Genomic DNA, 14,039 nt, shown 5'->3' on the forward strand with positions numbered 1-14,039 from the left:
CCCCGACCGAAGGCAACCACGACCCACCACACGAGCCAAACGACCTGTACCCTTGAACTCGACATCACACAAGCCATCGTCTCGACGTGCACCATTATGGGCCGCTGCAAAAGCTGCTTTGGCCGCTCATCGAAGGATCATCTGTGTCAAGTCGAGGAACAGTCGCCACCATTGGTTTTGCCCCCTGGCCGGAGATATGCCTTGGCGACAGTTCAGTCAACCCAGGTCAAGTCGGCAGATGAGGCGACCATCGTCGTCGAAGCAGGCGGCTTCACACCAGCAAGATGGTTCCTGGACCACAATCGTAAACCTGACGTTGGAGACGAACGCCCGACAAAGCGACTGAAAACCGAACATAATGTCGACGATGAAGACGAAACCAACGCCGACTTGGTGCCGCTGTACGAAGTGGCGATCGACTTGCACTTTGCAGAATCGATCAATACGAAATCGCCCTCACTGGCCGCCATCGAGGAAGACGTGGACTTCGCCAACGACTCAAGCGCGTCTGTCGTACCCTATGGCATAACGACAGGCTACGATGGCACCAAGATCCGACTTGCTTCTTCGAAAGCAGGCGATTCTGTGCTCCTCGTCGAATGCGAGGAGATAAGTGATGACGTCCTCCAACTCCTTCGCAACATCGCTCTACCAGGCCAGCTCCGCTCCAGTGCGGCAAAGACACGACAGAAGACCAGTCCAGCGACTGTCCTCACTTGCACATTGACTCGATCAACGGGCCCGCTTTTCACTGTTCTGCGACTTCGAGCGACGTTGAACTGGCGTTCTTCAGTTTCTGCTTTTCCTTCTGGCGCTCCTGTTGGCGCAGCTAGAGTAGACCCGGACTACAGCGTCCTGCTTCAGGCGTACCCAGACGACGAACGAGAAGCATTCGACCACTCACGACCTTTCGATCCTCAAGACTTTTACGAGAGCGTACATGTCCCTGATAAGGACACATCGATAGATCATGAGACATTCGATGGCTTGTTGGACACCCAACTCTACCCCTTCCAGCAACGCGCTGTCTCATGGATGCTGCAGCGTGAGTCATCGGCCTCTCAGCCCGCCAACGCTAGCTTTTACAAGCCCGTCGTAGACATGAGTGGCACTAGATGCTGGATCAATCACCTGCAGGGCATCGTGACTCGCGAGCTTCCACGCGATGAATCGACTCTGTCCGGAGGCATCTTGGCAGAGGAGATGGGTCTTGGGAAGACGGTCGAGCTTCTAGCTCTGGTCTCTGCCAACCCGCGCCCGAGGATTCCGCCTAGCAAAGTTTACGATGCGCCATCGGGCACGAACGTGTTACCCTCGCGATCGACGTTGGTCGTGACACCCGGCTCACTAACATCGCAATGGAAAGCTGAGCTTGCTCGACACTCTCCAAACCTCAGCGTATTTCAGTATGAAGGCGTCCCAACAGAGTCGAAGAAAGCACCATCAGAAGAAGAGACGCTTCGCTTGCTCTGCCAGGACTACGATGTGGTCATCACCACATATAACGTACTATCCAAGGAGGTGCACTTCGCCGAAGATCCACCAGACCGCAATATGCGGAAAGCGAGGAGGTATGAGCGAAAACGCAGCCCACTCGTACAGATCCAGTGGTGGCGAATTTGCCTTGACGAGGCCCAGTTGGTGGAGAGCGGCGTCACCTCAGCTGCACGTGTGGCTTGTCGACTTCCGAGACTTCACAGCTGGGCCATTTCCGGAACCCCGTTGCGTAAGGATGTGCAAGATCTTCTGGGTCTCTTGATCTTCCTCCGCTACAAGCCTTTCAGCGACGATGGCAAAGTGTGGTCTCATCTGCTCACCAACCACCGACATTTGTTTCGAGGGATATTCAACAGCATCGCCTTGAGGCACACCAAAGCTCACATTCGCGATGAGCTGCGACTGCCACCTCAGAAGCGAGTGGTTGTAACAGTTCCATTCTCAGTGGTCGAACAGCAGAATTACACAACGCTCTTCAACCAAATGTGCGAGGAAGCCGGCCTCAGCAACGATGGCTCGCCAATTGCCGGAGAGTGGGACCCGAATGACCAAAACACCATCGAGACGATGCGTTCATGGTTGCTTCGATTGAGACAGACCTGTCTCCATCCTCAGGTCGGGGGAAAAAATAGAAAGGCGCTGGGCCGCGGCAAGAACCCATTGCGAACGGTTGCTGAGGTGCTCGAAGTCATGATCGAGCAGAACGAGACGAGTTTGAGAACAGAGGAGCGAAGTCTGCTAGCGTCTCGTTTGCTGCGAGCTCATATACTCGGCAACAATCGAGAGGATGAGCACAGAGCCGAGAAGGCACTCGAGATCTACAGTTCAGCAGCTACGGCAAGCGAGCAGATGGTGTTTGATGCACGCAAGAAACTGGCAAATGTCAAAGACGCTGATGGTGATCTTGCAGCCATGTAAGTCTGACCCGTTGCGTAAGCACGAGTTGTGAGTTTGAGGTCTTTTGCTGACGGGAACCATTTAGTGACAGCGATAACGACTCCTTGTCTGAATCCACGCCGCAGCTCGGCTGGCTGCGCAACAGCCTCAGAACCGCACTGCAGTTACAGCATCAGTGCTTGTTCTTCGCGGCCACAGCCTACTACCAGATCAAGACAAACGAGACGCTAACGGAAGAGGGCTCTGAAGCGTTCAAGCAGCTCGAGGCGCAAGAAGTCAGCTTTTACGAATCTGCAAAGGTGATCCGGAAAGAGATACTTAAAGGCGTCCATCACAAGGCTGAAGACCACATGCGCCGAGTCAAGGAGCTTGACTCCAAGCCCTCTCCCCTCACCAAGATCCGAGACTTGAAGAGCTTCGGAGGCATCGAGAGTAGGCGTATTGTGGAGAAAAGTGATGAGCTGTTCGACGTCATTCGCGAGTCGGTCGACATCATTAAAGAATGGCGTGCCAAGATTGCTGAGTATCTGCTGAAGCCACTGGTGGACGAGGACGATGGACTGGAGACGACTGGCGACGAATACGAAGACTCCACGAAATTGCAAGATGAGCTCTACGTCTACATCGATGCATTCAAGGCCATTCATGCCGATCTTAACACATTCATCGCCGGCGAGACCGCACCATTAATCGACTACGAAGTGAAGACGAATCTCAAGAAGGCACGATGGATTCTCAACCCTGAAACTGATCCCGAGACACATGATCGCGGCATTCACGCACCTGAGCTGCTGGTCAAATTGTTTGAGAGGCGGCAGCGGATTCGAGAACGTCAAAAAGAGGTCAGCTCAGTTCGGGCATTGATACAGGAGGCTCGCGCGCTGGAGTCATCAATTGAGTGGAACAACACCGGACGTAGCGTGGCCGAGCTTTCGATCGTCAAGCAGCACATCGCAGATCTACAGGCAGTTCACAGCGCCTACACCAAGGCTTTGGCGGCTCTTGACAAGGACAATGAGTTGTTCCGCATGACTCAGAACCAGCGGCTCGAGTTCTATCGTCAACTCCAAGAACTCTCTGATGACGTTTCTCCATACAAGGATGAACTGGACGATGCACTTGATCAGCAGGCTCTGGGTGCTGCCATGTTTCGCGAAGACGAAGCATCAGCTACAGTGGCCCAGCTAAAAACAAAGACCCGCTTCCTGCTGACCCTAAGAGACGACAACGCCGGGCAAAGTGGTCCTCGAACTTGCATCATTTGCACATCGACATTCGAGCAAGGCGTGCTTACAGTCTGCGGGCATCAGTTCTGCAAAGAATGTCTGTCACACTGGCTCGCCCAGCGGAGAAATTGCCCTATGTGCAAGCGCAATCTGACAAACAATGACATCCACAATATCACCTTCAAACCGCGAGAGATCCGGGCACAGGAGGAGCTGCACGCGAGTGATTCTATGCAGCAGTCTCCAGGCACCAACACAGGTGCAGTATCGTCTTCCATATACAGCGATGTGGATTCGGCTTTGCTGGAGGAAGTCAAGAGCATCGACCTTCCGGTCTCTTACGGAAGCAAGATCGATACACTTGGTCGACATCTGCACTGGATCCGCGAGCACGATCCGGGTGCGAAGAGCATCGTCTTCTCACAGTACCGGGACTTCTTGGACGTGCTAGGTACGGCACTGCACGACTTCAAGATCGGGTGCGCAAGACTAGGCAGAAAAGGAGCTGTGGAGAAGTTCCGCACTGACGCCAGCGTGGACTGTCTGCTGCTGGACGCGAAAACGGACTCATCAGGTCTGACGCTTGTCAACGCCACACATGTCTTCATCTGCGAGCCTTTGATACAGACTGCAGTGGAGCTGCAAGCTATTGCCCGAGTTCATCGAATCGGCCAGACTCGTGCCACCACCGTCTGGATGTATTTGATCAACGACACTGTTGAGGAGGCCATCTACGAGATTTCCGTTGCTCGGCGCCTGGCTCACGTCCAGTCTCGACAGCAGCGAAGCCGACGTGAGGAGAAGAGCCGATCGACGACGCCCGGTCCGCAGCTTGCAGAGCATGCCATTGACGCTGCCAACTCTGATGAACTACAGTCTGCGCCTCTTTCAAAGCTTCTCGTTGCCGGCAAGAGTGGCGGAGAACTAGTCAAAAACGACGATCTTTGGCAGTGTCTCTTCGGTAAGGCGAGTAGCACGCAGCGCAACGCTCTTGCTGGCCAGACTGTCGACAAGCACCTTCGGGCAACAGCGGCGGAGGAGAGGGCAGAAATAAGTGGATGATAGTATTCAGAATTTCAGATCTCGCAGCAAGGAACTCGCTGAAAGGATAACCAGTGACTTGGCCGCGCTTGAATGTGGATCGATCGTCGTCTCAACCTGCCACAGTACCTTGCTTCTTTTAGCCTTCCACACCTGCCCCCTTTCGATGTCTCGATAGACTTTCGCTCCGAGAACCTGTCTGACGGGATTTGGGTTTGATGCAAACAGCTGTTCAAACAAGAGTCTGTCTATTTGGAGCCCTTGGAGTTCAAGAAGGGATCAGCACGATCATTAATTCAAGCGGTGCATGCTCTGAAATCATCTCCGTCATCGCTGCCAACAGAAGCTGCCCACATCGATTTTCACGAAATCGATGGCAGGAAGAAGGACAGCCATCTCTCTCTCGGTCTTCGCCCCATCCCCAAGCCTAAAGCTTCGGACAACCACGAAACACGTTCGCAAAATTTGGTTCTTGGAGATGGCCACGCGATCGGGTGATGATCATCCACGACTCATGCAACGTCCGGAAACTCAACCGCGACTTCCTGTCTCGGTTCTTCTGCGACGATCAGGAATGCCTCCTCATCGTGCAATTCTTCCACTCAGAAGAGGACCTACTATAACCCTTCATCAATTCTCCCTGCCTTCGCCTCAACCTATGAACTCCGCCATCTTGGATCGCTGCTCCAACGGCACAGATACTCCTCGCAGAATAAGATCGAATCTTGCTCCCGCTTCCTCTTCCTCAAGAATAGACTCAACCCGTGTCTCAAACAAGCCTCCCCCATACAACCAAGAATCTCGATCGCGTACGCAAGGTAGGTTGTTCCGCCGACGGGCCCACTCTGCTAAACAGTAATAACGCCCGGCCGTGCCAAGACCATCAACCATCAACCAGCAACCACATTATAACGAGAAAGACTATAGCGAATCTCTCGATTCGATTGACATCACTACTCACCCCATCTCCATTTTCCCCAGCAAAGCAATAAAGTCAAAGCTTTATCGAAAACTGCCAATGCTATTCCGTAGCAGAATTTCGAATCAATAGAATGCGATCGCTATTGACTGCCGCTGCTGCGCCCTTTCGAGATCCCGATAACGCTTTCCCGTTAACTCGGACGTTGAAACGGTCTTTGCTCCTATTTGTTCATCGAGTGACATACCACACAACTTTCTTCCCCTTTCTGGTGAATTCATATATACCAGGCCCGGTTCCTGCAATTTTTCGATGTTGTCTCACCGCTTCGACATCACAAACACATTCGGTTACATATTCTGGTCCAGACTGTCTAGGCCTCGCACTCGACAACATCCAACAATCGGGAATCAAGAGAAGAAGAGTCCAGAACACAGGGCCTTGACACAACAACAGTGTGATACACGAAAGACTCTCGGTTTCGAGAAAGCACAGATCAAACATGGCATTCGCAAACTCCCGACTCCTCGCTATCTATCCCGTCCCACCACCACGTCTTCGACCAAGACCGAGTCCCGAGCTGTGTGTGTTCGAAAGCGGTAGCAACAGCCCCACAATCAGTCAAAGGCCCTCATCACCGATTGCAAGAACGCTCATGTTAAACGAAGCCGCCAAAGCCCGTTCGGACCGTCGACCGCAGAGACCATCTCTCCGAGCCCGAAGTGCCACGATGTATTAAAGCCGAACACCTTTGACCAATAGCCACAGTGCGACAGGCACGACAACATTGTCGTTGGCACCAGTCAAGACAGCCTCCATGAAACTCGCTGCACAGCCGCAGAAGACAGCTTTGAATATGGCAAACGTCCACTCCCAGAACCAAGCCCAGGTGAAAGGAGATGTCCAGCTGAGAGCCACTCTGTCGGGATAGGGATTACCGTTCCAGCCTCCAAATACTTGCCATGCGCGGGCTATGAGGAGGCCAACAGCGACTGCAAATGCCATAGCGGCTGAGCCTTCCAAGCTCTTGCCACCAACCCATATCCACTTTCGTCGGCCATACCTGCGACCAATGAGGGATGCCGCAGCATCTCCCATGCCGACACAGACCACGCCTGCAATCATGGCAGTCTCTCGTCTGTTGTCTTTGAGCTCCCAACCTTCCCACGGCGGTTGCCCATCGCGAGCAATACTCGCAAGGCTGAACCACAAAGGTACAGCGCAGCCGATCAACAGAAAGATATGCGAGACAACAACAGGCCCTCGGAGATCTCTGCCATCGACGTAAGGAGCCACAAAGCGGGAGATCGCATTGCCGAGAGGAGGCACTTGACCCGCGCGAATGACTTCGAGTAGCAGAAAGACCGCCAGGACCAGTGCAAGCGTGAGGCTGCAGAAGCAAGGGTCCACGTATGTGGCAGGTACTAGCATGGCCACCATCACTCCATGGAATACCTTGCGACGTGTATCGACCTCGACGAACGCGGTCAAGGTGAATACTGTCAGCAGGCCAACCGCAAGGACTGCGAGCCAGTAGACAATAATAAGGAGGCGAACATTGGCTTGGCCTAAATCCAGTCGAATGAGGTCGATATGGAGAGGGATGCTGAGGGGAATAGAAGACCAGTCGGTGCTGTTGGTCGGAGGCAGTGGAATCCACCAGGTGTCTAATCTGAGGACCAAGATCGTGCTTTGTATAAGAGGAATCTGCCCAAAGAGGTAGCCGATCGCCCAGCCTACGGGCTCGTTTCTGTGGAGGGCTTTTCCGCTAATGTACGAGCTGACGGGTATGAACACGATAGCCAGAATAGTAACATAGACAAACGCTGCATAAAGCCATTTCCGCCGATTTGCTTGCTCGGGTGTGAGTTGTAGGTACCAGGCAATGTGTCTCGCCCTGCTCTTGCTACGCTTCGTGCTGACTGTTCGCGACATAGATTCGGGTGGCTGGCGTGGGGGAAGAGTATTGCGCCTGGCATAGCGCCTGGATTCCGCGTCGCTGTTCATTAAAGAGTTGTGCTGATGAGCTTCTGTTGCGGAGTCTGAACCAAGAATGCCTGCGCTGAACGAGTGCAAGACTGAGTGAGAGCCATTCAGCTTTGACTTAACATCCAACAGCCTACGCTTCATAGACTTGGTCGGCTCGTCGTCGTCAGCGTCGCTCTCTACAGTACCTGGGCCATGGAAGGCATTCGTAGCGCGCTGCACATTGATGAGGTCTGTGACAGCATCGACAAGCGATTTGCGCTCCTGAGCTGTGTGTCCATCTCTTCGCAGTTTCCAGCGCGGAATTCGTGCCAATGTAAGATTCCAGTGCAACACCCCTCCACACGACACAAAAAGCATGACGCCTCCAAGCCAGAGGCAAGCTTTCAGTATCACGATCTGTGCTGACGAAGCCAGTAGAAGCAGGTTGATCAGAACCGCAGACAGCAGGTGGACCTCGGAGACCAACAGGCTTGTCGTCGTCAGATATTGTAGAGGTTGCAGCAGCGCGTGATGAAGCGGATACAGGGTGACAAGGGTTTCGCGAGAGAGACCGCCAGGTGTCTTGAGCGCATAAGGCAAGGCCGGATTCTTTCTGGATAGCAAAGTGGTGTTTTCTGATACTACCAAGGGTACGATAGCCAAGAGCCAGTGCATGGAATTGAAACGCCCTAGTCGACTGGATCGTGGAAACAGCCGCTGTGGTAACGAAGCAAGTCCGAGGATGATATTAGGCAGCACAACTGCTGGGTTGGCCGGTGCCACAGATAGAGCGACCATGATAGGTAGTAGTGGTGGATAGAGTACAGTCGCTGGGTCGAATGAAGCTGGAACTCGAAATCGTTGCCAGATACTGGTTGGGGCGGCTGCTGTGTCGATGATGGACAACTTGACCGGATATACCAGAATCAGAGCGATAATGGTGACCACTTGGCTCAGCAGCTCATATCGCCATTTCCATGCAATTGTCGCAACGCCTTGTCCACACAGCACGCACACCAGGATGACAGCCATGAGTGCCACCTCTGAAGTGCGTCTTGCAAATTCTGCGTATCTTCTCTTTTGCAACTTCTCGTGCTCTTCCCGTTCCTTTTCTGCCGTGATTCCTTCAAGCTGTTGTTTCTGAAAATAGCCTGAGAGCTCCCGTTCACGCTCGTCAAGCTGGTTGGGTGTAAGAAGCGCATCTTCGTCCTGCTCTCCGGTCTTGAGTCCTTTCCTGGGTCGTAACGTGCTCGGTGGTAATGCTCTAACAAATGATGGCCGCTCATCGTCTGCTTCTGTGCCACTCTCGCTGCTCATGATCGATGCTGGTTCGCTCTGTTGCTGCCATTCTGCGCTCTCTGTGCTGTGATCCTCGTCCTGCTCAGTCGCGTCGCCGGCTGCTGATTGGTAGCGCGCATACTTGCGACCTTGCCATTCCTCAAGCTGGTCGTGGTGATAGGGCCTGGGCGTGCGGGTGCCAGTCCTGAGGCCCTCAGCCTCGTCTGCAGTCAAGGCGCATGCATTGGGTGCATCCAGGGCTGCCTCGGATGACTTGCGGACATTGTCGCTGTTCATGTCGGAGCGCACATGGAGCGCGTGTTACAGTCGGGTGGGAGACATGTGGCGGGCAGCGAAGTGTCCATAGTGGCCCGTTTTCTGGTGGGACACGGGTGCATGTGAAATACGCAGTTGGGAGACGTCAGCCCAGGGAAACAGCCGCCGCGGAGGCAAGAGGATCTCGTTCAGCTCGTCTCAGCCACGAGCCACGACCACCAGCGCCCGCGCGTGCCACGCCGACGTCTGCCAATGCTGGAACAGACTCTGCAAGGAGGCATGGGTCTGCTTTTCCCTGTCACCTTCTCGTCCTGCGCCGACCTCACGTCTAGGACATGAGGACACATACGCACGCATTCCACGATGAGACAACGGGAAGCTTGCGTCACAACCAATGGCATTACGAAGCGGTAATGCCGCGACAGCAGTAGGGCACCTTTGATATTCGGCATGGTATTCCAGAGGTACGAGCGGCTGTAGCCTTGGAAGATATCTCCAGTGCCATAATCCTAGGGAAAACAGAAGTCATCCGCCATTTAGGCATCTCAATTCTGCGCGCTCTTGGACCTCTTCTATGCAAATTGCACTTTCTCCCAGCTTTCGGAGTCCGATGGTATCACGATGGCAAGGCCTCGTCAGACAACACCACTAGTCTTGCTGACGACCAGTCCTAGCTGCTGACAATCCCAGGCCCGAGCGAAAGCATGAGAAGCACACAGGCTCATTTCATGTCAAGTGAAGCATCGCTCTCCTCCAAAGCCCTCACCTCCCAACCAGAACTCCCTCAGTAAGCCCTCACCAACAACTCCACAACCGAAGACCCATCAATTCCGTGCTGCAAAAAAAAAAAACACAAGTCAGCAAATCATTCCCAAACGTTCCGCCAAAGTCCCACTCACCGACCCCAAACTCCTCAACCACCCACTCTGCTGCTCCCCCTGCCAACTCCCACAATAGACCAACTTCCCCTTATAATACAACTGCATCCTCTTCTTCGTAATCCGCGTCTGCATCGAAATCCTCAACGCAATTTCCTGCACGGCTTCCTGGCCTGTGAGAACGAAGGATAAACGCTTTCCGTTGGCGTCTTGGACGATGAGTTGAAAGGGGCCGGTGGGCGTGCCGCTGGTAGCGTTGAAGCTGGAGTTGACCTCAGGTGGAAGATCTGGGAGCGCTTTGACAGCTTCGATTGTGTGGTGGAGAGCGGTGGTTGCCAAATTGGTCTTGGATTGCGACCAGGGGGTGTCGAGGTTGAAGAAACCGGATTTGATGGCCGTGATGGTCTGGCGGTCGAGTGGGATGTTGATTGTGATGTTGAAAGTTTCTGGAGGCGCGGTTGGGTAAGCCATTTTGGGATTCTTGTTGTTGATGATGTTCGGGGTGGGATTGGTGTGGGCAATTCGCGAATGGGTGGGAGATGAGAAGAGGTGGCAGCAAACAATGCGGAACTTTTCGGTTTTGTGCGCCGGCGATATCACTTCTGGGTGAATAGGTCTATTCACCAATTGCGTCTGGGTCGCGTTGGCACATGCTGACTAGGCGCTTGTGATGCTCCAGGGTTCGGTTCCAGGGCGACATTGTTCGAGCTCTCCACCAACTTCGCAAGCGCCGTGAGAGTAGAGACATGGTGGTCGGTAGGCTATGAACATGCAAGAACCGCAATAGCTGCATCCCAATATCTGCCTAATCGGATCTGGTCGCCCTGGAAGTCTGAGCAGCAGCAGTGAGTATAAAGGACAGTGGCTATCACTTGGAGCTTGTTTCACGGAACGGATGTTGTACCTGTCAGTGAAGGGACTACAATCGATGACGTTCACAACGGCGAGTTGAAGTATACAGAAAGTGAGAGTGAGGCGCACAATTATTTCAACCTTTTGCTTTCATTTCCACAAAACTCTTTCACATGTATGAGATCCATCAACTGTAGAGGTATCATTAAGAATAGAAAAAGACATCAGCCAGCGCAACATCCAGCCTGGAATCTGGCGACAAAGAGTGTGAGATTCGTTTCGACATCCCATACATAACATATAACCCGAACGCTCACAATTTCAATCTTGACACTTCCAAATCACGCTCGATTCACTGTCTACCGCGGGAACTGCATGTGCGCGCGTTCCATGCCCGGTGAGAGAGGTGCTTCGTACGCACCAGGAATGGGCACAGCATCGTACACTTGCTCGCCTGGTGCAGCGCCGAAGTGTTCTTGCTGATACTCTCGAGGCGCCTCGGCCATGAGCGGTGATCTTTGGTCGACAGGTGGTGAAGGAGTGCGGTCGCGTGGTCGGACTTCTGTCGCCACGGGTGTGAATCCCATTTGTTGCATCTTTGGCGTCGCGCCTGTGACGCGGATCGGTGGTGCTTGGAGTCTGAATGGAGCGGGTTGCGCTATCTGGTTCGCATCGACGTATTGCACTTCGCCCTCTTCGACTGTTGTGGCGTGCTTGTAGTTGTCTTGGTTTGGTGCTCGCCAGCCGCCATCGCGGGGCGAGAACGGTGCTGGAGTGTTGGGTGCTGATTGGGAGCGGAGTTGAGCCAGGTAGAGATCGCTTCGGGCACGGTCGCGAACGGCCATGGACTTTCGTAGGCGGCGCTTGGAGTAGAAGCGGTAAAAGACGAAGCTGTAGACCATAATGGCCAGGAGTTCGACAACGATCTCGATGATGGCACAGATAAGCGACCAATTTTGCAGCTTGCAAACAAGCTCGTAGGAGACCTCGTCTTGGAAGAGCGACTTGCGTTCATTGTTCACGCATGACCAGCCCCACATGTCCTTGTTGTTACTGTTGTTTCTCTGGGTTTGCAGGACTGCTGCACCGACGGCCCACATGACGATGCTGAAGACGAAGAAGATGACAGTGAAGGCAGTGTAGTAAACTCCGGCCTTTTCTGCCTTGCGATGTCCTCCTTTCCAGTAAGCGTAGAATATGAAGAGGCAGGCTACCAGTGATATGCAGGCAATGGTGAGCAGTAGAATTTGTGGCCAAGTCTTCTGTTCAGGTGCCCATGGCGGGAGATTGTTTCTTGGAGGTATCGCTTTCGTCGCATTGAATATCGTGAATGTGGTGGCCAGCATTGCCAGGACGATCAGTGAGCACGAGAAGTTGACGCCTCGTAGGAAGAACTTGGCTATCCGTACTCGAGTCTTGACTTTCTGTAGGATTGTTAGTGACCAAGTATGTGGTCGCGTTCAGTGCGATACTTACGATGTCCTTCGCTTGCTCCTTCTCCGTGTATGCTTCCTGCTTCTCGAGTACCTGCTCCTCTTTGAATGTCGGACTGAGAATATTTCCGTAATCTCGTGGTGGAGCACCAGGAGTCTTCATGGCACTCTTGAGAGGACTCATAGGTATCGTTCGAGCAGTCATGGGCGGCTCGTAGTCGGTGTTGGGCATTTCCACGGATTCGTGCTTGTTGACATAGCCAAAGCCAACATCGGCCACTTGAGGTTGGGCCATCTCGTACTTCGTAGGTGGGTCCTTGAACGGGTTGCGACCAGTCTTGGAAGGCTCGATGGGCGAGTTGACAGCGGTCGCCTCAGCGAAGCGAGCTGTTCGGGGTGACTTCAAAGAGGGTGTCTTGATGGAGAGTGTCGTGCGTGTCGTTGCTTGCGAATCTCCAGAGGCTGACCGTTCGCGGACGGCGAATTGTACCTCCTTCTTCTGTCCGTCTGACATGCTGTCAGATTACAGATACAAGTGATAACGTGATGTGAGATGTGCTGATGCTGATGATCCTCTACGACGACGGAAAGAAACAAGAGGCCAGCTCTTTGGTTGCAAGCAACGCAAAAGGTTGAATTAGGAAGGACTGTAGTGATGTTTGGAGACCAGCTGCGAAGAGAAGAAGTACAGGCTCGCGAGCTTGGGTAGGCGTCGATAGATGAATGGGCTGGCGGTTCGCACGGACGCATGCGCAACTGCACATACACCTGCAAGAATGCCGGGCGCCTGCGGTAGTCGCTGGGGTGCTTTCCAGGTGCAAAGATGATGGAGGTTGACGTGGAACAGCGCTTTCGGGAACTCACCTCTACTCTTTCAATCGCGTGGTCTGGCCTAGCCGGGCGTCTTCTGAAGCGTGCCGGCGAGCTGATAGGTCGAGCTGTCATGCGGGTGTGGAAAGCATAGCACTCCCACTGAAAATAGCCGCTTGGTAACGATGCGGGCAGTGGTGGAGGTGGGAGCTTGGCTCTGCGCTCTATATTGTTCAGGTCCAGGCGAGGTTCTTGCAATGCTTCGCTAACGATATGGAGGATCTTTCTTTCGTGAATCGGACTGGAAGCGTGAGAGTTGAGTCTGTGAAGGGAATATCTTCGACGATGAGACTGCCGCGAAACGGCAAAGTCATCAGGCTTCCGGGCCAGGACGCCATCGTGGCTCGGGCTGCTCGAGTCTCTGTGTAAGCGCCGCGAAGATCACACGAAAATGGACGATTGGTGATGGAGGCTGTCGACGTGCAGCTGCGCAAGCTGAGGACCCCTCGAGAACAGGGATCCGACGGCATTAGAGTTTGGCGCTAAAGTGCAGTGACGGCCACTCACGAAGCAGGAACGCAGCTGGGCGCTTAGCTCCAACCTCGCGAGAGTTTGACCTCTGCCCTTCCGCCGCGTCGACTTCACCACCGAAACCTGGCAGAAAGGACGACCAGCAGCGGTGGCGACAGCGCGCGTCTGGCACTTGTGCCATGTGCTGCATGTGGAAGACGCTCCCGATGCGTGGCAAGCAGGCTAAATGCTGACTTACATGCCAGGAATCCTCTCAGCTGCACCATTTCTATTCTGGAGTTCCAGGAGCACAATAGCGTGGCATGCTATACACAGAGCGGACCTCATGCCGCTCGCGTCCTTTTGGACGATATATGCATCCTATGAAGCACAAAGGTGGCCGCATGGCCGGTCGTGTGTGCTGCACCGCATGCCATCAATCTGGGTTTGAGCA

At 53.8% G+C, this 14,039-nt stretch overlaps 4 protein-coding genes across 4 annotated transcripts; 1 reads left to right on the forward strand and 3 right to left on the reverse strand.

The window, feature by feature from the left end:
- Window positions 1-96: 96 nt before the first annotated feature.
- CKM354_001272600 (uncharacterized protein) lies at window positions 97-4,682 on the forward strand (the record flags this gene model as incomplete). Its single annotated transcript, XM_044808251.1, has 2 exons — window positions 97-2,411; window positions 2,480-4,682. 2 exons carry the CDS (start codon window positions 97-99, stop codon window positions 4,680-4,682), a joined length of 4,518 nt encoding a protein of 1,505 aa, XP_044664186.1.
- Window positions 4,683-6,315: 1,633 nt separating this feature from the next.
- Window positions 6,316-9,123, reverse strand: CKM354_001272700 (dolichol kinase; the record flags this gene model as incomplete). Its single annotated transcript, XM_044808252.1, has 1 exon — window positions 6,316-9,123. The coding sequence occupies one exon, from the start codon at window positions 9,121-9,123 to the stop codon at window positions 6,316-6,318; it is 2,808 nt and encodes a 935-aa protein (XP_044664187.1).
- An 836-nt stretch (window positions 9,124-9,959) lies between these two features.
- Window positions 9,960-10,451, reverse strand: CKM354_001272800 (uncharacterized protein; the record flags this gene model as incomplete). Its single annotated transcript, XM_044808253.1, has 1 exon — window positions 9,960-10,451. The coding sequence occupies one exon, from the start codon at window positions 10,449-10,451 to the stop codon at window positions 9,960-9,962; it is 492 nt and encodes a 163-aa protein (XP_044664188.1).
- Window positions 10,452-11,191: 740 nt separating this feature from the next.
- On the reverse strand, window positions 11,192-12,779 carry CKM354_001272900 (uncharacterized protein; the record flags this gene model as incomplete). Its single annotated transcript, XM_044808254.1, has 2 exons — window positions 11,192-12,256; window positions 12,309-12,779. The coding sequence occupies 2 exons, from the start codon at window positions 12,777-12,779 to the stop codon at window positions 11,192-11,194; spliced, it is 1,536 nt and encodes a 511-aa protein (XP_044664189.1).
- Between the last annotated feature and the right edge of the window lie 1,260 nt (window positions 12,780-14,039).

The sequence above is a fragment of the Cercospora kikuchii genome (assembly GCF_019650295.1).
Source record: "Cercospora kikuchii DNA, contig_00009, whole genome shotgun sequence".
NCBI classification, from domain to species: Eukaryota; Fungi; Ascomycota; class Dothideomycetes; order Mycosphaerellales; family Mycosphaerellaceae; genus Cercospora; species Cercospora kikuchii.